General features: G+C 47.1%; 1 protein-coding gene across 1 annotated transcript in view; it reads left to right on the forward strand.

Moving 5' to 3' along the window:
* HSPA9 (heat shock protein family A (Hsp70) member 9) overlaps positions 1-25,508 on the forward strand; it is a 360,992-nt gene that overhangs the window by 299,075 nt on the left and 36,409 nt on the right. The window contains exon 15 of the mRNA XM_078653348.1: positions 18,312-18,404. Coding sequence (XP_078509474.1) covers positions 18,312-18,404 — 93 coding nt within the window. The remainder of the gene's footprint in view (positions 1-18,311; positions 18,405-25,508) is intronic.

Below are 25,508 nucleotides of genomic sequence, written 5' to 3' on the forward strand. Positions count from 1 at the left end.
TATGGAGACTGCTGCTTCAATCCGCAGCGCACACATTATTATAGTACTAGCCACGCCCATTTGCACAATACAAGTTCCTTATTTCGATAAGTTCCTCATCTGACAAGTTCTTCGTCAGTCTTGTGTGGTGCAATCGTGGCCAGGGGACATCTGTCTCTGATTGCACAATGTACATAGCCTCGTGCTTCCTTGTCCACATGGTGTGGTCACGGGGCAGTTGGCCGTGACAGGCTGAGTTACCAACAATGGACAGGATGAGTCTCTGGCACAACTGGTGGGGTGAGGCACACAGGCAGCTCCTCGGAATCTGCTCGACCACAAGGAGCAGGGAGGGTTGTGCAAGTTTCAACAGAAACGTGGAAAGCAATTCTTCACCAGGTTGCCGAGAGCATGGCAACACAAAATGGAGTCATGTGGGTCATTTTAAAATACAGTTCAACAGTCCCTCCTTTTGCCATGCAGAGGCAACAATCAATCGTCGTCTAGGTCAATGTCCATCATTTCCTGGACCTCTCTCTCGATCGTCATCATGGCATTGTGATGGTGTAATTTCATTTGTTTGGGTGTCAAAGAGGTGGCACATAGCGCGGGCATGCATTGAACACAGAGGCAGCAAGAGAACAATGCGGCTGCAATGATGGCAATGAAAATCATTATCTTCCATCCCCACTGAGATACCATGCTCCAAAACCAGTCGGTTAGGGACCATGAACCCTCATCCTGATGGATGTCGGAAGCAATTTTATGCAGTCTCTGTATTGCTTGATAGACTGTTGGCGCATTATCAGGTATGTATATACAGCAGCTTGTTCTGATAAAGGTGCAGACTCCCCCGCGGTCTGCCAGGATTATGTCAAGCGCCATTCTGTTCTGTAGAGTCATGAGGCGGTCTGCTTGAATTTCCGCCGTGATGTTACTGAGGGCACCGGCAGTTGCGTTGATGGTGGCCTCTACCACCCTTGTGAGATGTCGCAGACTGCGACTATTGACCATAGGGCCCCAAAAGGGGAGGAACCCCTTAGCAAAGTCCCCAAACTCTTGGTCAGCTGTGTCTTCAGCCTCAATCACACCTCTCTTCTGGATGTGGTGTGTTGCATCGGCGGTGTAGGTGGGGGGAGCAACCAAGCAATGTAAGAGGTGCCGGCCCAAGACTTCGGCAGCCAGGTGTAGGCCTTGCTCCCACACACAAAGTACGTATTCAGTGAGGACACCAGAGCTGGGAGAGTCGAACCATTGAGCTGGAGCGTGTAGGTGCAGTCACTTTGCCCCACCCATACTGTTCCATTGCTTTTCATGCAGTATTTTCCGGGATGTGGGTAGACGGGGAGATCCCTGAGAGGTGGCAGTCTTTTCTTTCCCCCACCATTGTAGAAGTTAGATGGATAAAAAGACCCATGATTGTTCTCATATTCATTCTTTTCTGCTGAATCTTCATCCATGCTTGGCCACTCCGCAGCCATGATGTGGCGGAATGCTTGTCTGCTACTGATCTTCCCCAGGGATCGTGTGGATGTGTCACCTGAATAGAATGCGTCAAAGAACAGTGTACCAGCTGTAGGCTGAACCAGCTCGAGAAAAAGGAACAGGAATCGGGGACATCCAGTGCTTGCAGTATGGGGCAGCAACCCACATACCCAACAGTTTGTTGTGTTCACCACAAGCTGGTGTAACATTTGAATGAAAGTGTTGTTGAAGAAACCTGTCCTTCTGTTTTTCTCATGGGTGGGTAAGGACACATGTTGATGAGGTGATTCTGTAGAGGTAGGAGACTCAGGTGCTGCAAGGGCAGCGTGTATTACCCACCCGAGGCATGCCAGTACCAGTGAAATAGTCATGAGTACGAGTAGACCGATCAAGTACCGGCCACGTATTGTCTTTATGTACTCTTGTTTTTTCATTTCTTTGCTCTTCAGGCTTTCAGCGTTCATTTTGGTCACCGTCTGCTTCACTTGGTCTTCCCTAGTTGCTGCCTGTGATTGGAGGTTGCTTCACCGGTCAGTGATTCCAGCAGTCCTATTGGCATGCTCCGGTCCGCTGTACCGGCTCCGGGCAAATGCGCCGGTGTATCACAGCCCTGCAGCGATTTGTCGGACCATGTCAAGCATAGGGCAGAGACCTTTGTCTCTTTAGTCCTTTTTTCTGAGTCGGAGGTTGTACCAGGTGGACCTGGGCATTGTTTGATCAGGAAACAAAGGCTCTGGCTGAGGGTCCCGCAACCTCAGATGCGGAGGAACGGCAGATTGCAGGATGTAGTCGTCCTCTCGTTCAGATGAAGCACAGGCAAGGTTGGCGTCACTGAAGGGTACAAAGCGCGGGACTTTCTCACATTCGTCGTCTCCCAGGCTTTTCTTGACCCACCAGACGTATGGTAGTGTTAGAGGCACCTTCTTGCAGTGCACTCCGTGAACCCAGTTTTTTCTTCCTGCCACCTTCACTGTAGACCTGGTAGCCAGCAACACTTGCTGGGGCGGTTTCCACCTCGGCTCAAAGTTCTTTGTTCTCAGGAAATTACGGATGCAGACCCAGTCGCCTGGCTGGATGGTGTGACCAGGGCCCTCTGGTTTGGGTGGCAGGATATCTTGTACCTGACAAAGAATGAGACGTAGGTTAGTGGTCAATTCATGTTAATAATCAATCAACAATGGGTATTCAATATCAGAATATTTCTTTGGGCGGAGTACTCCCCAAACATTTGCTGGCCGACCAAACACTATTTCGTACGGAGATAGTCCGGTACGAGAATGTGCCGTGGCTCTAGTTGATAGGAGGGCAAGGGGCAGGGCGTCCGGCCAAGATAGTCCTGTGTCAGCCTGGATATTTGCCATCTTCTTCAATTTGTGTTCCATTGTGGCGCTCAACCAAACCCGCTGACTGGGGGTGATTGGCGGCATGGAATTTTTGTCTGATCCCCATCCCTACACACACTTTCTTCATTATTTCTCCTGTAAAGTGGCTTTCGTTGTCGCTCCAGATAATTCTAGGCATCCCAAATCTGGGGAAATATTCCTTCAACAGTATTTTGGCAGTGCTTATAGCAGTGTTGTCCTGAAGGGGTAGGCCTCGATCCACTTACTAAAGGCACACACAACTACCAGGACATATCGGAGATTGTTAGATCTTTCCATCTGTATGTAATCTATTTGGAGCACTTCGAAGAGGTAAGATGGGGGTGCAAAATTCCCAGCAGGGGTTGGTGTGCCTTTTCCCGGGTTATGCATCAAACAAATCATGCAATTCCAGACTAACCTCTCAGCATATTTTGGGATGTGTTTGTTTTGCCATACTGGAGCTAGCAATTTGCAAATACCTTTTGCACTAATGTGAGCTGGGCCATGAGCCATAGTGTCCACTGGCAAAACATAGGCATCGGGTAACCACCATCGCTGTTCAGACAGATCCGTCCAACAGCCATTCTCATTTAATAGGCCTGTTTGCTCTTCCCAGAGAGTCTTTTCCTCTCTAGTCGCCTCTGCCTGTATTTCCTTCACATTCTCAATAGTATCCTCGTGCATCCCCTTCTCCGGTACCCAGTTTGAGGGACCAGTTACATACATACGGGTAGAGACATCTCTAGCGGTTTCCTTTGCAGTCTGGTCAGCAAATGCATTACCCCTTCCTATGTCATCAGTCACCTTTTTGTGGGCGCTACATTTGACCACAGCTATCTTTGAAGAAAGAGCCAATGCTTCTAACAGCCTGCTGACCTGAAGACCATGCTGTATTTTAGTACCGTGAGAATTAAAAAATCCCCTCTCAGCCCAAAGTCGCCCACAATTATGGGCCACGCCAAAGGCGTACTGGCTGTCAGTGTAGATGTTGACGGCCATCCCCGTACTCAGTTCACATGCTCTTATCAGTGCTACCAACTCGGTGGCCTGTGCTGATTGGTAAGGTATTCTCTCACTTTCCACTACTGTCTGTAACGTGGTGATAGCATAGGCAGCAGTTGTGCTACCATCAGGAAGTTTGAAGCAAGAACCATCCACATACAGGGTACCATCAGGGTCACTGAGGGGTGTGTCAGTCAAATCCACATGGCCTTTAGTCTCTTCCTCCATCCGCAGGACACAATCATGCGGATCAGAATTAGTGTCCCCATCAACAAAGGGGGTAACAATGTGGCTGAATTTAGTGTAGTGCAGCGGCGGATGGTGATATGGCTGGCTAAGAGTCAATTCATATCTGGACAAACATGCACTAGTAAGATGTTTAGTTTTTGTCCTATTTAATAAAGTGTCAACTGCGTGAGGAACCATAACTGTAAGTGCAGTATCAAGGACCAGGCCAGCAGATTGGAGAATGGATATGGCTGCTGCAGCTGCTGCTCTCAAGCAACTGGGTAGTGCGTGGGCCACAGGGCGTAGAACTGCAGAAAAATATGCACAGGGGCGTTGTCTGTCACCAAAACACTGTGTTAGCACTGATAATGCACAACCATTATGCTCGTGTACAAAGAGTGAAGGGCTTCTGATAACTAGGGGTGCCTAGCACCGGGGCCGAACACAAGGCTATTTTCAGTTCTTCAAATGTATGCTGGCACTCATTTGTCCAAGGGAGTGGGTGGGGAACATCTTTTAAGTGTGAGGGTCAATAAAGGTTTATTGAGTAAAGAAAAATTGAGTATCCACTAGCGGCAGTAGGAGGTGATACCAATAAAAGCACGGACCTCTTTCTGCGTTTTTGGTGGGGGCATTTTACTGACTGTTTGTATTCGTTCAGGGGTGAGGCGGCGTCCCTCCTTCGACAGGAGATGACCTAAGTAGGTCACCTCATGTCGACAATATTGGAGTTTGGAGAGGGAAACTTTGTGATTGAACTGTGCTAGATGCAGAAGCAATTTCATTGTAGCTTCTTTACATAATTCCTCGGTGTCTGCCGCTATAAGCAAATCATCAACGTACTGGAGTAATGCGGTACCTTGGGGTAGGGACAGGGAATAAAGTTGGCCCTTGAGGGCCTGACTATAATTGGAAGGGCTCTCTGTATATCCTTGTGGAGCTCTGCAGAACCGGAAACTTCGTCCTGCCATTGAGAATCCAAAAAGATGCCTACTCATAGACTGGTAAACTAAAAAAGGCATTTTTTAAGTCTATGACAGAGAAAAAAACATGCAGACGGGGGAACCATAGTAAGTAGGGTGGTGATATCTGGGACCACAGGAAACTGGGGAACTACGATTTTGTTTCTCGCGCATATCAATGACAAAACGATAAACGGGGGGCTTGGAAGGATCGGTGCATTTTAGGACATGCAAAATTGGGCTATTGCACACATTTCCTCTTGTCTCTTCAACCACACCCTTGTCGACAAGTTCAGAAATGATCTGGAGTAATGCCCTTTCCCATTCTTTGGGTATTTTGTATTGGGGAAGTCGGGGAGGGCGAGCATTTTCCTTCAGGGTAACAGAAAAGGGGGTATGGACAAAAGGCTGACATCAGTATCCCCTTGGGCCCAAAGAGCAGGAGGGACATTCTGAAGTTCCTGGGGAATTGGATCCGAGGAGGCTAAATATACTGGATGTGTGGTAGGGGGACCCATAGTGATGTAAACCCCATCAGGAGAACCGTATATGGTGGCATGTAATCTTTTTAACAGATCTAAACCCAACAATTTTTCATCACATGTGGAAGTCAAAACCAAAGGAGAATCAACTGTGTAGTGTCCTATCGTTGGTTCCAGTGGTTGTGAAACTGGGCTAAATACTGGGGTATCAGAAAACCCCACAGAAATGTTATTTGGGCCAGACAAGGGGGCCCCAGGAACTTTAGACCTAGCAATAGAACCTTTGGTTGCACCAGTGTCGACCCAAAATTTCTCCGTAGACCCCAGTGTTGTAACATGGACATACATACGGTCCCTTCTGGTCAACAGGAATAGGCACGGGTCCCTTCTCTTGTCTTTGGCAATCCTAGTGGGACAGGAACCCCGTCCCTTCTTCAGGCTCATAATCCTCAGTAAAATAATTGCGGTCTTCATAATTACGGTATCAAATCTATTCTCTTGCATAAGGGGGCGCCTGTCCTGTAACTGCGTTCTAGGCCCGCCTCGCCCACGTCCTCTCTGGGGACGTTGGCCTGTGAAGCGGTCAGCAGGGGCAGAGTTGTTCTGAGCCAATGACCCTCCTGGCGACAATAAGCGCACTGGTTGGGGTCCCAGCGGCGGGCGAGGAGTCACAGGGGCAGGTCTCTAAACTATTTGTTCGAAACTTAGGGCCACCTCTGTTTTGGGTCGGGGTCGAGTATGTTTGTTGGAGTAAGACCTTTGTCTTTAGGTCTTTTAATCTTTTTATCCGTTCTATCTCGCTCTTCATTCTCCCTATTCTCATAGTACTGGGTCATTGTCAAAATGCCAGATGGGGTGGAGATGGGCCATGCACTTTCTGACATTTTAAGCGTAGTCCCAAATTCTGGTAACAGATTGGACACAAATGTATCCACAAACAGTCGCTGTCCCCCTTCTGAAGTAATGTCCTGTCTACTATAGTCGGTGTATGTGCTTTAGAATCGTGTGGAAAAAGTCAGACCCTTTCAGCTCTTTTGCCTGCAAGCAGCTAATCTGTCCCAATTAATACGGTGAGGTGTCAACATATTTTTCATGGCGGTAAGTATCTGGACCGGAAGGGCTAAGATCATGGGATCAGGTTTCTCACCACCAGTTTGAACCCTGTCTGCTTCCTCAAATTCTTTCCACGTATGGCCAAATTCTGCCTGATCATTATGGCGTATTTTAGACCATACTTCAGTCGGTACTACCTGTCCCATTAACATACCTATATCTGCTAAAGTCATCACGCAAGATTGGAGTGTCTGAGTTAATTCCTTGTAATAACCTGCTGGATTTTTACGCGGGTCAGGCAATTGGCTTTTAAGTTGGAGGACGTCGGACCTTTCCAAGGGACATGGACCCACATTTGTCTAAAACCTGCCGGTGTGTCAGGGTTGCCATCTATGCCAACAACGCGGTCTCTCCAGACAGGCTGTACCTTCCTCGTTGGAAAACCCTTGTTTAACGTATCACCAGATAAGGAGTCTCTGTAGGCTACCAGCGTGATTAGATCGCACAATAGTGCTGGGCTCTGTATGTCCCCTTTTTCAACCTTATGGCGAAGGTCAGACAGACCTGGGGGTGGACCTGATTCTACAAAATCTTCCCACATTTGGACCAGTATGTCACACATTTTACAAAAAATATCAGTCTGTTGGATGCGCGTCCACTGATCCATTGTCATCCATATATCCTGAGCGGTGTACATAGTGCTACTTTCCATCCACCTACGAGCTTGTTGACCCATAGCGAGTTGTTCCTGTGTATTACCTATTAGGCTGCACAAAGTGCGCCGTCTGGGAGTGGGTGGTCTATGCGGTGTTACATAAGGGATATAATCACGGACCACTGACCAAGCATTCGCTAATAGCCCTGCACTGGGGGGAGGTGTCGGATGACTGTCAACAAGAAATGGGTTGGTTGCAACGGGAGTTGAAGGCATAGTAGGTTGGACAGATACGGGACCAGTGGAAGGTGCAAAAAGGGGAAGGGAAGGGTGGACTTGCATTGGTACAGTGACCTGAACAGTGGAAACAAGTGGTTGAGGAATCGGACAAACCTGGGCAGGGGCAACAACTGGAGCAGTAGCGGGAGTCAATTGTGCGGGATCAAGGGCCGGATACATGGCGTGGGTATAAGGTGGAGGGGTGCTCAACATGGAGGACATGAGAGGGTCATCCTCCTTGTCCGGGGCCTTTTCGGGAACCTTCTTTGTAATTTAACATCCATCTACCTGCATTCGATGTAATCTATCTATCATGTATTATTATACCCTCTTCTATTCTCAGATTATCATGATCCTGGGCTTTCTGAATCACACTCATACGCATTTCCTTAGCTTCACTCTTTTTGAGTTTGATTTCTTTCTGTTTGGATTCCTTGCGCCAAACCCGAAAGGAATCAAACATCGCAGGTCTAGCTTTTCTTTGAAACAACTTCTTTACAGGAGGTTCAAAACTACCATATATTGGCCATTGTAACTCAGCATTACCCTTTGTATACTTATGCCAAAGTGAGCAAAACGCCCATTTGCACAATACAAGTTCCTTATTTCAATAAGTTCCTCATCTGACAAGTTCTTCGTCCGTCTTGTGTGGTGCAATCGTGGCCAGGGGACATCTGTCTCTAATTGCACAATGTACATAGCCTCGTGCTTCCTTATCCACATAGTGTGGCCACGGGGCAGTTGGTCGTGAGCCTCGTGCTTCCTTGTCCACATGGTGGGGTCACGGGGCAGTTGGTCGTGACAGGCTGAGTTACCAACAATGGACAGGATGTGGCAGAGTCTCTGGCACAACTGGGGGGGGTGAGGCACACAGGCAGCTTCTCGGAATTGGCTCGACCACAAGGAGTGGGGAGGGTTGTGCAAGTTTCAACAGGGAAGTGGAAAGCAATTCTTCACCAGGTTGCCGAGAGCATGCCAACACAAAATGGAGTCATGTGGGTCATTTTAAAATACAGTTAAACATATGTCTATATTGTGCCCAGCTAGGTAGGCGCATACAAGCCTGGCCTTTCTTCCATCGTTTAAACCTCTAATGTTCCATGTGAGAACTCACGCTTTTAGCATGGTTGTGACATTGTAAGTAACAAAAGGTCGTGGTGGTTAGGTTCCCACTTTATCCCCATAATCTTGACTGTGCAATGGATCCAACCTTGGTCTGGTACATGATCAAAACACACCTATCCCACCTTCCACTCCAACCCCCCAAACAGGTTGAAAGATAACTCTGCCCCCTCCCTCCCTCCCCCCCTCCCCCGATTACAAACATGTGAACAAGCCACATTCTGGAAATTTCCCATGGAGGTGCGCAAGTGCCGGCATTCTCACCCTACCTAGGCAGGGCGCCAAGAAACTGCAGGGTATTAGATCTACAGCCGAACTAAATAACACAGTGGTGCCTAGACATAAAGCAATGGCATTTCATATCTACTCTGCCCAACCCACCCTGTCTCAATTCCTCCCACAATGCGGCAACATTTCTCAGTTCCAGTACAGATAAAATAACTTTCCCCACCATCCAATCCGTCTCCCTGCCCGATTTAAATGTGAGTACAACGTTGTTAGCTACACCCTGCAGGTGCCAACCCATATCAAAGGGAAGAGGGCCTCAGTCCAGGTTCAAATATCCGGAGCCAAAAAAAACATACTAGAAAAACATAAAATACGCAAGGCCCATTTACAAAACACAGCTGCCTTCAGTCATTGTCACTTAGCTGGTTGCCGGCAGATGACTCCAGCCCTGGAGCTTGTCGCGCCTTTTTTCCCCCCCTACATGTTTTGCGAATTTTAGTGCTGGCTTGTCGGTAAATAAGTGAGAGGATCCATCATGTGACGCCTTCAGTTTAGCAGGGTATAGTAGAGAATAGGGGATTTGTGCTTGCATGAGGATTTCTTTGGCTTGTAGAAATTCACGTCTCGCCGCTGCCGGTGTGAAGTCTGGATAAAAGGAGATTTGGTTCCCCTTATGCGTTATGGTCCCCATCAAACGCGCGTGCCTCAAAATGAGATTTGCTGGCGAAGATTCCAGCAGCGCCCATTTGAATGGGCCAAACTGCAGGGGGTTGAGATGGCTTGTGTCACGCTGTGTTAACAGGACAGGGTCTCTAGACAGACCCTGCACTGTGAATCAGGTGCGAGCGACCATTCGGGTGAAAATGTCATCATGACTTTTATCTTGTGTAAGGAGTTAATGTTTTTTTTTGTTTTTTTTTAACAGAAACACACTCCTCTTGTGTTTTAATATGTGGTGCAACTAGTACAAAAGTAATTATGTATGACCATATTTTGCCCTTAGCCCCGCCCCTAGCCCCGCCCACTTGCCACACCTCTATTTTAATGAGTACCTGCACTTATTTTTACCCATTTAAAGCACTGGGATTAATCCTTGGCCGACGGAGCACGCTCACCAAGCGGCAATTCCCTAGCTCGGCAAGCCACGCCTGCATGGCTGTCACCTTAGCAGCTGTGCTTGGAACAATACTTTGACTACTTTAAACATATCAAGCTTTAATCATGGGCATGCCCTTAAAGGTCAAGCGGCTATTTGGAGCGCTTCAAAGAAAGACCAATACTGGTTGCTTTGCATTACCTACCCAGGTAGGCATTTACATCAAGTGTATAGAAGGATATGATTCTTCTCCTGGGCGCAACAGTGCAGTCATTGAGGCGTCTTTCTGGTTTTCCTAGAAGCATGGGCATCAGTAACCCATTCTCACTATGCTTCTTGAGGCCTGTTCAGTTGGAAGGATATATTTGTGTCCCTGAGCAAGCATCTGCTGGCGCTCAATTCTAGGCATTAGTTGGCATCTCGGTTTCTCCATGATGCCCATTTCCATCATTACATTGGGATCCCAGCACTATCAATTAACGGTTGTGCTGTTTGGGTTGATGACTGCACCTCATGTTTGTGCCATCTCCACTCTGGAGGTCATGGGGCATTCATTTACGTACTTGTATGACTTATGAATGTGCTTTCCCTGGAGCTCATTAAAGAGCTTATTCTGCGCATTACGAAGCCTCTCCACAACTTTGGCAGTACAGTCACCAACTAGAAGACTTTCCAGCGCCATGGAACAGTTTGGTGTACGTGCGCCTAACAAGTGCTTTTAACATAACATTCTTACTCTTGAGCAGAGACTAACTTTCATAGGAGTGGTACTGGACACAAACCACATCAGTGTTTTTCCTTCTCAGAGGATATTGGATATTAGATGATTCTTATGTTTGCAACTCCCTCTGATTCCTGTTCTTCAGTCCGAAGCCTGCTGGGTATGATTGCCATATTCATTCAGATTTTGTATACCAGAGGACACTCTATACACCAGGCGTTGAGTGTCCTCATGTATTACATTGACATAACAAAACTGTTCTGCAAAACACCACCGCTTTTTCTCAAAAATCCATGTAAAAGGCCATTCTGTCTCCAAAGCAGGCATAGCTCAGTGGTTGGTGAAATGCATTCAAACTTGTTACGCTACAGTGTTTCTACAGCTATACAGTAGTGCTGTAGTTCCACGTGCACCCACCCTTCTTCCCCGGAAGCCTCAGGTTGTTGGAGATACATTTTATGCTTCTTCTTTGCATTATCATCCTCTTCTGTTTCACTCGGTTCCTTTTCATCCTCACCCACTGCACTGGAAAACAGTCAGTGGAGGTGATGCCTATGTGCATTACCAGTAATAGGAGTAACTATATCTTGTGACTCGAAATACTTATTCAAAGAAAAACCAGTTGCGCACGTCCGAACCCAACGCTAGATGGCAGAAGTATACAGACGTTGGAAATCCACTGCACTACATCACACAAACAGATGGCTACTGGGTAAGTAACATTTTCCTTTTTACATCTGAAGTCAATATTGAAAATCTAGCAACACGGTCCCCACCTATTCTCAGAAAACATGTAACATAAATGATAACGCCACAAAAATCAATAACAAATGGAAAACCACCAAACCAAGAGCCCTTAAGCTTTTCTCAATGTCCATTACAGAGAGAAACCAAAACAGGTATTCCTCCCCACCTAACATCCTAAAAATAAAAAATTGGTCTCTACAATAGTATAATCCTTCCATTATTCTTTCCTTGGTGAGTTAGGGCAACATTTTTAACTGCAGATAATTAAAAGTTGCTAATGAAGTAAGAGGGTCTTTTTTGTCTATCTACTTTGTGTGGACCAATGGCACAATGTGTTGCTTTGATCATCTAGATGAACCAGTGATGCACAAGTTCGAGGCATGTGGGCTGCTAAATTCATATCTTAGCATTAGATCGCCGCCTAGTGTTGGGTCCGGATGATCGCACATTGTTGTCCTGGAAGAGTCTTCGAAGTATCCTGAGATAGGTGGCTCCTCCCCTGGACTACAGTGCGCATGGGCATCGGCTCCATCCCCAGATTGTTTTTTTCCGCCATTGGGTTCGGATGTGGTCTCGACGTCTCTGTCGAAACCGAGAAAAACTAACTTTTAGCGGCCAAAAGGCCTCGCTTTTTTTGCGTCGGTATTGTCTGCGCACGGTCTCGAGTCTTCCGTCTCTTGGAGCCGGAATAAGCGGAGTTTTCTTTCGCTCTTCGGACTTTGAGGCCTTCTCATCGTGACACGACTGCAAAACTTTTCTGAACATGGAGCGGAGCCCGTTTAAGTACTGCCCGCTCTGTGGGTCCAAGTACCCACACATCGATCTACACCCCGTCTGTAACAAATGCCTTTCGCCTGACCACGACGACGGCAAGTGCAAAGCCTGTGCCCAGTTCCGGTCTAAGAAGACTCTCAAGCTTCGGCGCGCGGTGCGCATGGAAGCTAGACAAGCAGCCCCGGATCCGGAAAACATCTTCGGCGACCAAGATGAAGAGGACCAGGGTCATCATCTTCAAATCTCCCCACCCGAGACGGAGGTCGAGGCGGATCCGGTAGACGACGACTGAGTCGTGGGTCAAGGCCTTGAATACGTCGACGAGGTAGGAGACGACGAAGAGATTTATGGGGCCGCGGTGGATAGCTCAGGGGACGAGCTCTGCCCCGAAGGTTTCGAGGATACCGACCGGGTCACGGGATCGCCTGTAGGCCTTACCCAAGACCCAATGCCGCAAGCCACAGCCCCGCCTTCTGGCCCGGCCACGGACTTACTTGCTGAGCAGACTGCATCGAAACCGAAAGCATCGGGATCGACTACATCTAAGATGGCCGACCCGAAAACGAAACCGAAACTTAAGGACTCGAGTGTCCCTAAGATGGCTGCCGTGCCGGCGAAAACGACTGTACCCGCTACTCCATCGACTCCGTCGACCTCCGGTCCGCAGAAGTCGAAGAAGTCCGTCGATTCCGCTGCTGCACAATCAAAATCGACGCCAGAGGAGGGGTCCTCTAAGAAAGATGGTCGGCACGGGTCAACAGCGGCGCCGCCGTCCAAGCACGCCAAAGCCGGCTCCACGGAGGCTACGCAGGCGCACGGATCGAAGACTGGCACGTCTGCGCACCGGTCCCAGGACTCGGGGTCGGTGACAGCGGGATCCGCGTCGAAAGCGCACAAGGCCCACAAAGACGTCGGATCCGAGGGAAAGGTCAAAACATCCTCGTCGGCGCCAAAACCCACTGGGAGTGAAACGTCCCTCATCGCCGAATCACTACAGAGAATCAGGGAGAAGGCCTCTGCTCCGTCGGCTCCGATATCATCGCCGCAGGCGCAAAAGGACAATCCAGCAAAGCCTTCTGGCAAACTTCTCTTGATTTTGCCGCCAAAGGAGGCGCCGAAAGCCTTTTCCACCAAATCGGCACCGAAGAAGACGGTTTCTTCAACGGCTGGCCCACTTCCACGTCGGGTACTCGAATCAGAGGATGATTCAGAGCATTTCATCGACGCTGACACAGGCAAATTGACCCTCTATAAGAGAAAAATCACTTCAGAGTCAGTGGACTCATATGACATCCCACTGAAAAAGAAAAGGGTGCCCCTTGACGCTTCAGGCCTCATGGAACCAATCCAGCCTCCTCCGAGACGGAGCCCTACTCCCTCACCAGAACACTCTGCGGGTGAGGGGTATGATGAGGACGAGCAATACAATTTCCCTATCAATGAACCAGATGCACAACCGGATTCATATGATGACACTGGTGACCAGGGCACCCAAAGTGTGGGGCAGGACCCGCAGCTTTTTAATGCACGTGCATCCCCAACTGAGGATTCAGCAGGTTTTCATGCGCTAATTGAGAGGGCAGCAGACAATCATGATGTGGACATGCATGCTGACCCGATAGAGGAAGACTTCCTTTTCAACACATTTTCAGTCTCTGAAAGGACAGTAAAGACGCTGCCTATGCTTAAAGGAGTCCTCAAGCATGCTGGGGATATATTTAAGGAGCCTACCAGAGCACGAGTGGTCAATCCACGCATTGAAAAGAAGTACAGACCTGCACCTGCAGACCCCGCATACATTCGGGGACAGTTGCCACTGGACTCTCTTGTGGTCGCCAATGCCAGGAAACGTGCCAACTCCCAGACGACGGGTGAAGCTCCTCCCCCGGATAAGGAGTCCAAAGTGCTAGAGGCAGGGGGCAAAAGAGTAGCTGCACAGGCCGCAAACTTTTGGCGCATTGCCAATACACAAGCACTCTTAGCACGTTACGATAGGGCGCATTACGACACCCTAGAACAGGTTATACAACACCTGCCTCCAAAGTTCCAAGAAGGCACCAAACTGCTTATTGAGGAAGGGAAGCTGATCTCAAACGCAGCCATCAAGTGTGCACTTGACGCCGCAGACACAGCTGCTAGAGCTATCAACACTAGCGTTATGCTGAGACGACAGGCGTGGCTCCGCATCTCGGGGTTTAAACCAGATATTCAGACAACCATTCTTAATCAGCCAGTCAATCCTGATAGTCTGTTTGGTCCAGATGTTGACACCACCCTAGAAAAAATAAAAAAAGACACAGAAACTGCTAAGTCCATGGGGGCCCTACAGTCACAACAGTTTCGTGGCGGCAATTTTCGTCGCTCAGGTGTACGTGGAGTCACCAGAGGACAAATGGGTCAACAATCTCAGTTCTCAAGAGGTGGAGCACAATCCTCGTTCACAAAACAGAACAAGGGAGGTTACAGGAATAACAGCAACAGAGGTCGCGGCAGAGGAAACAACAGCTCCCGCTCCTCTACCCCAAGCAAACAGTGACTCTCTGTCGCTGCCCCCCGACCACTTAACACCTGTCGGGGGGAGACTGCAGCAATTCCTGCCCGTCTGGAGAAACATCACCACAGACAGGTGGGTGCGACAACTAGTCCAGTATGGTTATTGCCTAGAGTTGAAATCCACTCCACCCAACATCCCGCCAAGGCAAAGGCCTATGTCCGCAGAGCACTTGCACTTATTGCAGCAGGAAGTAGTGGTGATGCTGCAAAAAGGCGCAATCGAGCTCGTGCCGGTGGGAGAGGAAGGCACAGGGGTGTATTCCCTGTACTTCCTTATTCCAAAGGACGGATCTCTCAGACCCATTCTAGATCTACGTCCCCTCAACCTGTACATACTATCAGAACACTTCCATATGCTTACACTGCAACAAATTCTTCCCTTGTTAAACCAAGGGGACTTCTTAGCAACCTTAGATCTCAAGGATGCTTATTTCCACATTCCACTACACCCGTCCCACAGGAAATACCTCAGATTCACTATCCAAGGCAAGCATTATCAGTTCAAGGTCCTACCCTTCGGAGTGACCACAGCCCCAAGAGTGTTTACCAAGTGTCTGGCGACAGTAGCAGCGCACCTCAGGAGGCAGAACATTCATGTCTACCCCTACCTAGACGACTGGCTCGTTCAGGCCAAGTCGGAACAACAGTGCGCCGCGGACATGTCAACTACCATTCACCTCCTTCACGATCTGGGCTTCTCGTTGAACTACCCAAAGTCGCATCTTCAGCCGGCACATGTCCGGCAGTTTCTAGGTGCGACGATCAATACCCTGACGGCCATGGCTCAGCCAAACCAAGTCAGGATAGACAGCATGCAGTCTCTAATCCAAAGGTTCAGACCACAACACTCACTTCCAGCGAGAGTGTTCATGCAGTTGATTGGCATGATGGCCTCCTGCATCTTCATAGTCCCTCACGCACGGTTGCATATGCGTCCGCTCCAGGAATGCTTAGCAAATCAGTGGACACAGGCTCAGGGACAATTGACAGACCTAGTGTTGGTTACCAGTCGGGCATACGACTCTCTGCATTGGTGGACTCCACACAACCTTTGCAAGGGCCGACTGTTCCAGGAGCCAGTGCCACAAATTATCCTGACAACGGACGCATCTCTCCAGGGATGGGGAGCTCATCTGCTCACTTACACAGTGCAGGGACTATGGACGACGCAGCAACAGAAGATGCACATCAACTATCTGGAACTGATGGCAATCTTCATGGCGCTCAAGTCCTTCATTGTACATCTGTGCAACAAGGTAGTGTTAGTCCGGACGGACAACATGACCGCGATGTACTACATTCAAAAACAGGGGGGCACCCACTCGCCACAGCTGTCTCATCTGGCTCAGGGCATGTGGAAGTGGGCCATTCAGAGGAACATTTTCCTCATGGCGGAACACCTCCCGGGCAAGGACAATCAGATGGCGGATCTGCTCAGCAGATACAGCCATCAAATGCACGAGTGGGAGTTACACCCATCTGTACTCCACCCGTACTTCCAGCAGTGGGGTCATCCGGAGATAGACCTGTTTGCCACAAAAGAAAACGCAAAATGCCAACACTTTGCCGCCAGGTTCCCTCACCCACAGTCGCAGGGCAATGCGATATGGATGAACTGGTCAGGCAAATTTGCGTACGCTTTTCCACCAGCCCCTCTGATACCGCTGGTCGCGAGAAAGCTAAGGCAGCACGCGATGACTCTCATCCTAGTTGCTCCAACGTGGGCGCGCCAAGCATGGTACACCACGTTCCTCGAACTCTCAGTGGTGCCGCATCAAAGACTGCGCCTCACGCCCAGTCTTTTGACGCAGAACCATGGAGAAATTCAGCATCCAGATCCGCAACAGCTCAACCTGGCAATCTGGCTCCTGAAGTCGTAGAGTTTGGCTACCTTAACCTACCTCCGGAATGCATGGACATCATCAAGGAGGCTAGGAAGCCAACTACCAGAGCATGCTATGCTGCGAAATGGAAGCGTTTTGTCATTTACTGTACAGCCAATGACATCAACCCGCTAGATGCATCTATCCCTAACATCATTTGCTATCTGTTGCATCTTTACAAGTGCAATCTAGCGTACACTTCCATTCGGATACATCTATCCGCCATAGCGGCTTATCTTCAGAACAGGCAGCATCTCTCTGTCTTCAGAGTGCCTGCCATTAAGGCTTTCCTTGAAGGTCTGAAGCGAGTCATTCCCCCAAGAACACCACCAGCTCCGGTGTGGAACCTCAATGTGGTCCTCACCAGACTAATGGGACCACCTTTTGAGCCGCTACACTCGTGTGAACTCCAGTTCCTAACGTGGAAAGTAGCTTTCCTAATCGCTATCACGTCGCTACGGCGTGTTAGTGAGCTGCAAGCGCTCACAATCCAAGAGCCATTCATTCAGATTCATCCAAATAGGGTAGTGCTACGTACTAACCCCAAATTCCTTCCGAAGGTGGTGTCACAGTTTCATCTCAACCAAACTATTGACTTACCGGCATTCTTCCAAAACCCACAAACGGTGGCGGAAAGAATGCTCCATACGTTAGACGTAAGGAGGGCGTTGATGTACTACATGGACAGGACACAACCCTTTAGAAAGACAAAACAACTTTTTGTTGCCTTCGCACCACAACACAAAGGCAACCCTATTTCCAAAGCGGGAATAGCCAGGTGGATTGTTAAGTGCATCCAAATATGTTATCAAAAGGCCAAGCGCACTTTAACGATACCCCCAAGGGCGCACTCCACACGCAAACTGGGGGCATCCATGGCTTTCCTAGGGAACATTCCTTTAGAGGATATTTGCAGAGCAGCCACGTGGGTTACACCACATACCTTTACAAAACACTACTGTGTTGACGTACATTCCAAGCAGCAAGCTGCTGTAGGACAGGCTGTTCTCAAGACACTCTTTCAGGTTTCTGCAGCTGGCACGGGCAACCGCCGCTGATGGAGGGACTGCTATGTATTCTATGCTAAGATATGAATTTAGCAGCCCACATGCCTCGAACTGAATATGCTACTTACCAGTATGCATCTGTTCTTGGCATGTAGGGCTGCTAACATTCATATCACCCACCCTCCTCCCCGGTGCCTGTCGCAGCTGCAGATATACTATTGTATTCACTTATTAGCATGGACATCCTTTACACTTTTCACTCCATCTTCTGCCACAATGGCGAAAAACAATCTGGGGATGGAGCCGATGCCCATGCGCACTGTAGTCCAGGGGAGGAGCCACCTATCTCAGGATACTTCGAAGACTCTTCCAGGACAACAATGTGCGATCATCCGGACCCAACACTAGGCGGCGATCTAATGCTAAGATATGAATGTTAGCAGCCCTACATGCCAAGAACAGATGCATACTGGTAAGTAGCATATTCAATACTCTTGCTAACGAATGCCCATGACCTAAATGAACATTCATCTTCTGGTAATTTGACGTCATAAATGAGGTGCACTTTCGTTCCTGTGGAGGCAATGATAATCTTCTTGACATTGTACCATGTTCCAATGTTTTATGCATGTGGCATAAAAAAATAGCTGTATATAAAAAGTGCAACTTAAATGTGTCGTTCTTTCCATAGGAACGAGTTGAAGCGGTTAACAATGCAGAGGGAATAATTCATGACACAGAATCAAAGATGGAAGAATTTAAAGATCAGTTGCCAGCAGACGAGGTACATATTTTTGCAATGTTAAAATAAAATGATGTGCGAAGTATTGGCTCTTGAGTCTTACATCGTATTGATTATTGACCAAAATGCTTCTATAAAGGTAGGTGTTTTTGTTCTAGCCTAACATGTCTTCTTTTGCCCCAGGTGTGTTTGTGCTGTAAAAAGTCTACCTTAAAGCCATCTTTTATGATGGATAGTAGATTCATCAACACCAAGAGGACCAGTGTAGAAATAAGTGAATGACCACTTTTTGTGAATGTTGATTTTGTAGTTCCTCGTAGAGCTTTTTGTAATTTAGTTGCATATGTTGCTCTATAGCATGTAGTACTGACATGCCTGTAAGAGGCCAGCTGTACTCGAGGCTGTTTGGTATAAATACATTGGTGTTCTATAAGACGCACGCTTTTGCCCAGTTGGAAGCGACCGGCCTTCTGCCTTACAGCTACTGAATCCTTCTCCAAGTCAGGGATCTTCGCCCCATTTCCACTACAGTGTGGATTGTCCTCGCCCATTCAGTGGGGTGTTCTTGTACAGTCTGGGCCCTCCCTTCTTCTTTTCCTAAGGAGTTATTTTTCTTCTCTTAGATGTTGGGTTTTCATTCGCCCTCCCTTTCCTATTGGAAGAGGGGCGCAGTAGAGGCATATTTCCTAACTTGATCAGTGGCAGCTACCCCCTGCCTCTCCGGTAGAAGACTGTCTTTACATTTCCCGTTGGGGGATCGATTCCCTTCCTTATTTAGTGTGGTGGTGCCCTCTTCTTCCATCTGCCTTTTGGTGGAACACTTCTTTTGCCCACCCGGGAAAGGCCTCTTCCACGAAAAATCGGTAGTTTTTTTTAAATGAGTTTCCTTCCAAAGCCTGTCGCTGATCACACAAAGGTGCTTGTCTCTTCATCAGAGGTGGTGTTTTGGGTCCGGTTTTGTTCCTTGATCTTTTTACCTTTATGTATTCACAGTGACATATTGTACTACCATGCTCATCCTTTACTCGGCAAACAAACGTGAGAGAGAGTGCATGGTGTTTGAAGGGACGGCACCCCAGGTGTATCCCTTGAACCCTTCATGGGAAATCTGACTGGTGGGCAACGTCTTTGGGTATCTGGGTCCTCTTCTAAGGGTAGGAGGCTGCGCCACTCTTCTAGGGCAGGCAGAGAAGCACAGTTTGACGCATGTCCAGCGGTTCTAGAGGGTGAGAAAGATAATCCTAGTCGTTTTCCTGGTGACGGCCTAATTTAATTTCTATTTCAGAATAGGTGTTCAAACCAATCAAATATGTTTTGATTGTTTTTTGTTTTAGAACTTAAAGGGCTCTGAAAAGCAAGCACACATTTAATAGACGGTTAATTATATCACTATTTGTGTTGACTACTCTAATCATTCTTCCTATTTGTCGATGCACTTTTTACTTATTATATCATGCGACTAAGTTCATAAGAACAAACTGCATTGACAACATGTACAACTAAATATGATTTACGCTTTACCCATCACCAGTATTATTGTAAACTTCTTTGATATGTATGGTCTAATGGGCCTCTTTTGTTTTTGTGCGCGGTCAAATGGTTCACCGAGAATCTGATGGCAAATTACATGTTTGTTGATAGTTACAATTTTATTTTTTTACCCCGCCCTTTAAGAAGAAAGCCACCTGCCATGCTGCGTTTTGGCATTTGTTTGAAAGGCTAGTTACCAGATCGCTTGGGAACATATGTTCCATTGGTACACCTGCATGTGTTTTTGCATGGAAGTTTTACCACCAACAGTTGGGTAGATCTAGATGCTTTCGTCACACACCAATTTGATATTGGAAAAAAAGAATTTAGTTTTAAACGAACAGTCTTGTAAAATCAATGGCTATTTTGACTCCTGTTTATTTCTAAGATTACACATCACATCAGTGCTTGGATTTTTGTGCATGTTCGGTAATTTCGCGCATGCCTTTTCTAGCAGCATATTGTTCTGCAATCCCTTAACATTATAGTTAGTACTTAATATTGAAGCTAAAGTTTCTTTCTTCTGTATGGGCATCACTTATATGTTTATTTGAGATGCGAACAGTCCTCTATTTTTTCGTTTGATAACCATTACCAATGTTATGCCCAAAATGTAATTGTAAGGATTAATGTTAAAATTAATGCAACTCTAAAAAGCATGCATCTCTGACCATACACGGGCTTTCTAAGCACTAGATTTGGCTGATCCAACAGCATGTTTTAGAAAGTAAAGTTGCTTTGCATGGTTGGGATGGCAGCCAAAAAATTCTTTGAGTAAATTCTTACCCTAATTGGGCTAGGCGCACCTGCTCGAAGACATGTTCTTACTTCCATTGGACTATCATTTGTTATGGTTATTTTTTTGTGCAACTGTCCCTGAATATGCGACCATTCCTGTTTTCTACTCCTACTTGATATCGATTTTGCATCTATGTCCTTCCTCCCAACCTATTGTAAAGCGCTCGGAATCTTGTTCACGCTATATAAAACTTTATAAATAAATACATTGTTTTCAAGATCTAGTACATGGAAAGTTTGATGAAATGTGGTGTATTATATTGTGTGGTTGTGCGACCTCACCGTGCAATACTTACAGATCCCTTTAGGTCCAGTAGATGTCTGTTAAACCCTCAGCTCACCTCTGGGTAGCTGTGGCACTGACCAGCAAGTTTTAGGTAGCGTAACAAGTGAAAAACATTTAAACATTTATGTCACCATGACACTCAAGAAATCCAACACTGATTTATAAAAAATAAACTGCATTTTATAAGAATTTTGACACTAGAAACGAAAAACATCTACTGGAGGGTTCCATAGATATAGATTTTACAAGCAATAATAAATTAAACAAATTTAACTCAACCGCGAACAAGCCGTGGCAAAGTCTAAGAATTGGAAAAAAAAATTCAAGAAATACTTGGGTAGGTGTCAATGAGGTTGGTTATTAGTACTTAAAGCGACCAACCCAGGCAGGGAGCTAGTCTGTGGGTTAAAGAACAGTTAACTTTATTGATGAAGCAGTCCTCCATCAGTTCCAGTCACTTTATTTGTGTTGTAATGGATTCCTATGCAGTGGTCCTGATGCAAGGGATGAAGGATGCATATTGTACTCTAGGGATGCTGTGGATGCAATGTGGTCGGGGGTCTTCCGGCAGGGATTAGTCTGTCCATGAAGATGGGGAGGGAGTCCTGGTTAGGGTCAGTATCCCACAAAGTCCTCTCCAGCCTGGCCGAATACAGGTCGCAACTGAAATATCCATCTCCCCATGTTGCAGCCACAGGCCAATTCTTCCTGGGCCCATAACTCTTCTTCTGAGGGTTCCACCAATTCTCTAGCAGCAGTCCCAGGCTCTGTGCCTGGCATATTTGTCCTCTGTGCTGCACGGTGGTGGTGGTAGCGACTTGAAGACTTTGGGATGCCAACTTGCCCCAGCAGGCATCTACACCTGTTGTGTTCCTGTTCTGCGAACAGAAGGCCAGTCAGCTAGCCCTTTCAGTTCTCTTGGCATGACCGGGCTTTGGAGACAGTTTCTCCTTGAGCAGGACATGGCAGGCCCAGTTTCTCTCTCCCCTAGCCAGTAGGCCTTGTTGGTACTGCCTCCTTGCTGGTCCCTTAGTACAACAGAGCAGTTCCTCTTCGGTCCGGCTTACACTTCTGTCGACATCGGAGTGTGTGTGCCAGGTGTGCCCCCTTTATGCTCTGAAATTGCCCTCAGGGCAGGATGCAGTTGGTAGCCAATGGGCTACTCTGTTTCCTCCCACCTGGTGACCACATCCTGATGTGTGGCATCCGTCTATCCCAGAATGCATCATTCTGCTCACTCCTAAGATGGTGAGTCCCCTCTTTCGGTGTTTAGACCTCATTAGCTATCCCCCAGGGTGTGGCTACCTCAGGGCTCCACAGCCCTGGGAAAACCAGTTTGACAACTGGCTTTTCCTCTTGTATCCCCATTGCCGCCTTTCTACCTAAACAATAGAGTAGCCCCTCTCCTGAGTGTTTCCCACTTTGCCCTTCAAAGGCAGCTTCTCCTTTAAAGCTCATCATTTGGGTTTGCACCCGTGTGGCTTCCTGCAGGAGAGAGGTTAAACCACTTTCTCAAGCAGGCCCCTGTTGTGCTCTTTCGTTGTAGTCACTAGCACGTCTCCCTATGAGGGCAGAAAGCTGTCTGCATGACAGGCCCCGTGTACACCACAAAACAGGCACTGGAAAACGTGGGCTACTAAAGTGGCAACTTCTAAAGTTGAACTTTGCCCACCAGTGACATTACATATGATACCAAACTGTACCAACCTTAGTAGTCCCATTCAGAAGTTAGCAGTGCTGGGGTGCCAGCCTGTAACTCCATACTTGCCAATGGGCCTACTATCATTTCCACAGTAAAAACGACAATTTATTTTTTTTACTGCTGGAACATGTAAAAGTACAGGTTCCACTTTTAATATACAACAATACAACATCCTTCCTTGGGGCTCGTTAGGTCTGCCATAGGGGTGACTTACATACATTAGAAAAGGGAGGTTTTGGCTTTGCCATTACTTTAAATATCAACATAGAGTTAGCCGTTTAAAACTGCTCTTCCCGTCTGCTGTGACAAACTGTGAGCTACGTCTTACCTTGCCCACTCAGGGTGGCATAAAAAGTGTTGCAGTCACTGGGGGGCATTCATATTACAGGCCCTGGGTACCCCTGGTACCATATACTAGGAACTTACAAGTTAGTTTGCCAATGTGGGACACGCCATTTAAAAAATGCATCATTTCCAGGGTCAGAGCACATGTGCTGGAGCCCTGTTTAGCAGGGGACTAAGCCTACTAAAAGCCTGTTTCCTTACTGAAAGAGTCTCCATTCACAAGTTTTATTGGTTTCTGCCTAACCAGGAAGTAGTTCATCCATATGCTCCAAACCATAATCCTCTTTGTGTTTGTCATAAACATTTCTTTCACCTCTAGCTGCCAGCTATGGTCACTTTCGCTTCCATCCTCCATTCCTACCTCTGCTCAGAGGAGCATTTCAAGATGTAGTTACCTGTATCTTCTGCAATTTGATAACCAGAGACTGCTCTTGTGGCTACAGGTGCCTTTTTATCCTAATTGTTGAATTTTTCCAGCAGATCTTTATCACTTTCGACCCTGCTGATCTTTCTAATATCACAAGCCTCCTTAAATTGGATAGAAAATAAATACTATGCTCATTTTACCTGCAGTAATCACTAGGCCTGGGCGGTAAATTCTGTTACGCTTGCGGAATTTGGGTAATTCCCTGATAGGCTCTGCGCATTGGAATAATATACCCTATAGTTTTGACATAGGACTGAGGTCAGTATGCCTCTATCGAGTATATTCAACTTAACTACTTGTGTGTGCCAGGTAACTCAGAGGTCACTAGAAACTTCTCGAATGAACAAGAAGGGATTAGTTTCTGACAACCGCATAAACATGACAACTTTGTTTCCCTTAGAATCTGAACAATATCTTCAGAGTTGTGGAAACAATAGATTACAGTTTCACTCAGTCAATCGTGCATGCTTCGTTTCTACACAGTTACATAGAAATAGAGAGACAGGCGTTTCAATAAAACGGTTTATTGAACAGTCTTATTTCTCATGTAGGAGATATGAACTGCTACAATCGTAAGGCAGAATGCAGAGTATAAAACGTACAGCGTTCGCAGTAAGATAAAATAATACTGCAATAGCAGGGTCTGTAGCTATAACATATATAAAAATAAATACATAAATAACACAGGCTAAAATACTCAACTGGTGCTTCTAAAATAATTCTACCCCAGTGTACCTAACCTAAGTATAGTATGAGGGAAGAAGTAGGTGCTGTTTTAGCTATAGTCTAGTTTAGTTGTGCCAAGAATTGCCAAATGTTTCTCTAGGTTCTAATGCGCTCCATTCCTTAGAATGAGAGAGGTTGGTATCTCTTTCCCGGGACTCGATCTCTAATACCCCGCAAGGGGAGTCGGAAACACTGGAGCTGGGTTCTAAGCGAGGAGGATGACCGTGTCTGGTCAGTGCGTCAGTTGGGGACTTGACTTCCTTCGGGACTTGCTGTGGCGAGCCTCGTTGTGCAAGTAGGTATGGAGCGCATTATACCTTGAAGGTGTTTATGAATGCCGGTATTGACGTACAAGTCGGGCATAAGAGTCATGAATGAACCCCAAAAGAATAGATGTTCATGCATAATAAAGGAGTTCTTGGAGAAATCAATATTCAGGCAAGGGGAATTCCTAAAGGCTTAAGAGTCTGATTTTCCAAATACTCCTTGTGATGAAGAGGATCGGATGTAGTTGACCATGCCTGTATTTGGTTAGCATGAGCGATGCCTAAATAAGGGCTGGATTTATATACTTAAATAAGGGCACTATGTGAATTGTACCTATATAGGGGCATAAATCAGGAAATCTATATACGGTATCTAAATGGACACACAACGCAATCAAATCCAAACATCTCCAACGAATGGCCTCTAAAGCTTAAACGTCCTTTGTCATCTGTGAAGTTTGCCTCATTGAAGGCAGGGTATTCTGGGTTCTTGTTGGCAACTACTTCAACACCCACACTGACTACAATATATTTTTTCCAATCTGGCATGCAGTTCAACATCCACTATACGCTTCAATCCAGATCCCCTTACCAGAGATCTTACTTGCCCGCCCTCTCAGGAGGGTGGAGAATTTAGTGATGACATTGGTAGTATTGAAACTGGGTCATCTATACAGGTTTATTTTGACTATGGCCAGGGTACCCTCACAAAGTTGGACCTCCTGAGCTGGACATTGTCCTTGTCCAGGGGACTCAGAGGATGAAGATGAGACTACCACTCCTCCAGACATGCAACCACAATTTTCAGGTTTTGTTTTCCTCTAGTTTCTTTTGTATAGTATGCAAAACTGCTGCAGCAGATTACCTCCCCTTTAGCATTTCTTGCATACTGTTCCTCTAGTTCCACCCCTGCCTCCAGAGCCAACACTTTCTTTAACTTCACTATCTCCAGCTACTCCAAAAGAGCCCCCTCTTCTTTCACCGGTGAAAGAAAAGAGGACTCTGTTTGAGCAACCACATGCTATGCTGGTACCACTTCTTGTTCCTCAACAGCCTTTGCCTACAA

This window comes from Lissotriton helveticus, chromosome 7 (genome assembly GCF_964261635.1).
Source record: "Lissotriton helveticus chromosome 7, aLisHel1.1, whole genome shotgun sequence".
NCBI lineage: Eukaryota > Metazoa > Chordata > Amphibia > Caudata > Salamandridae > Lissotriton > Lissotriton helveticus.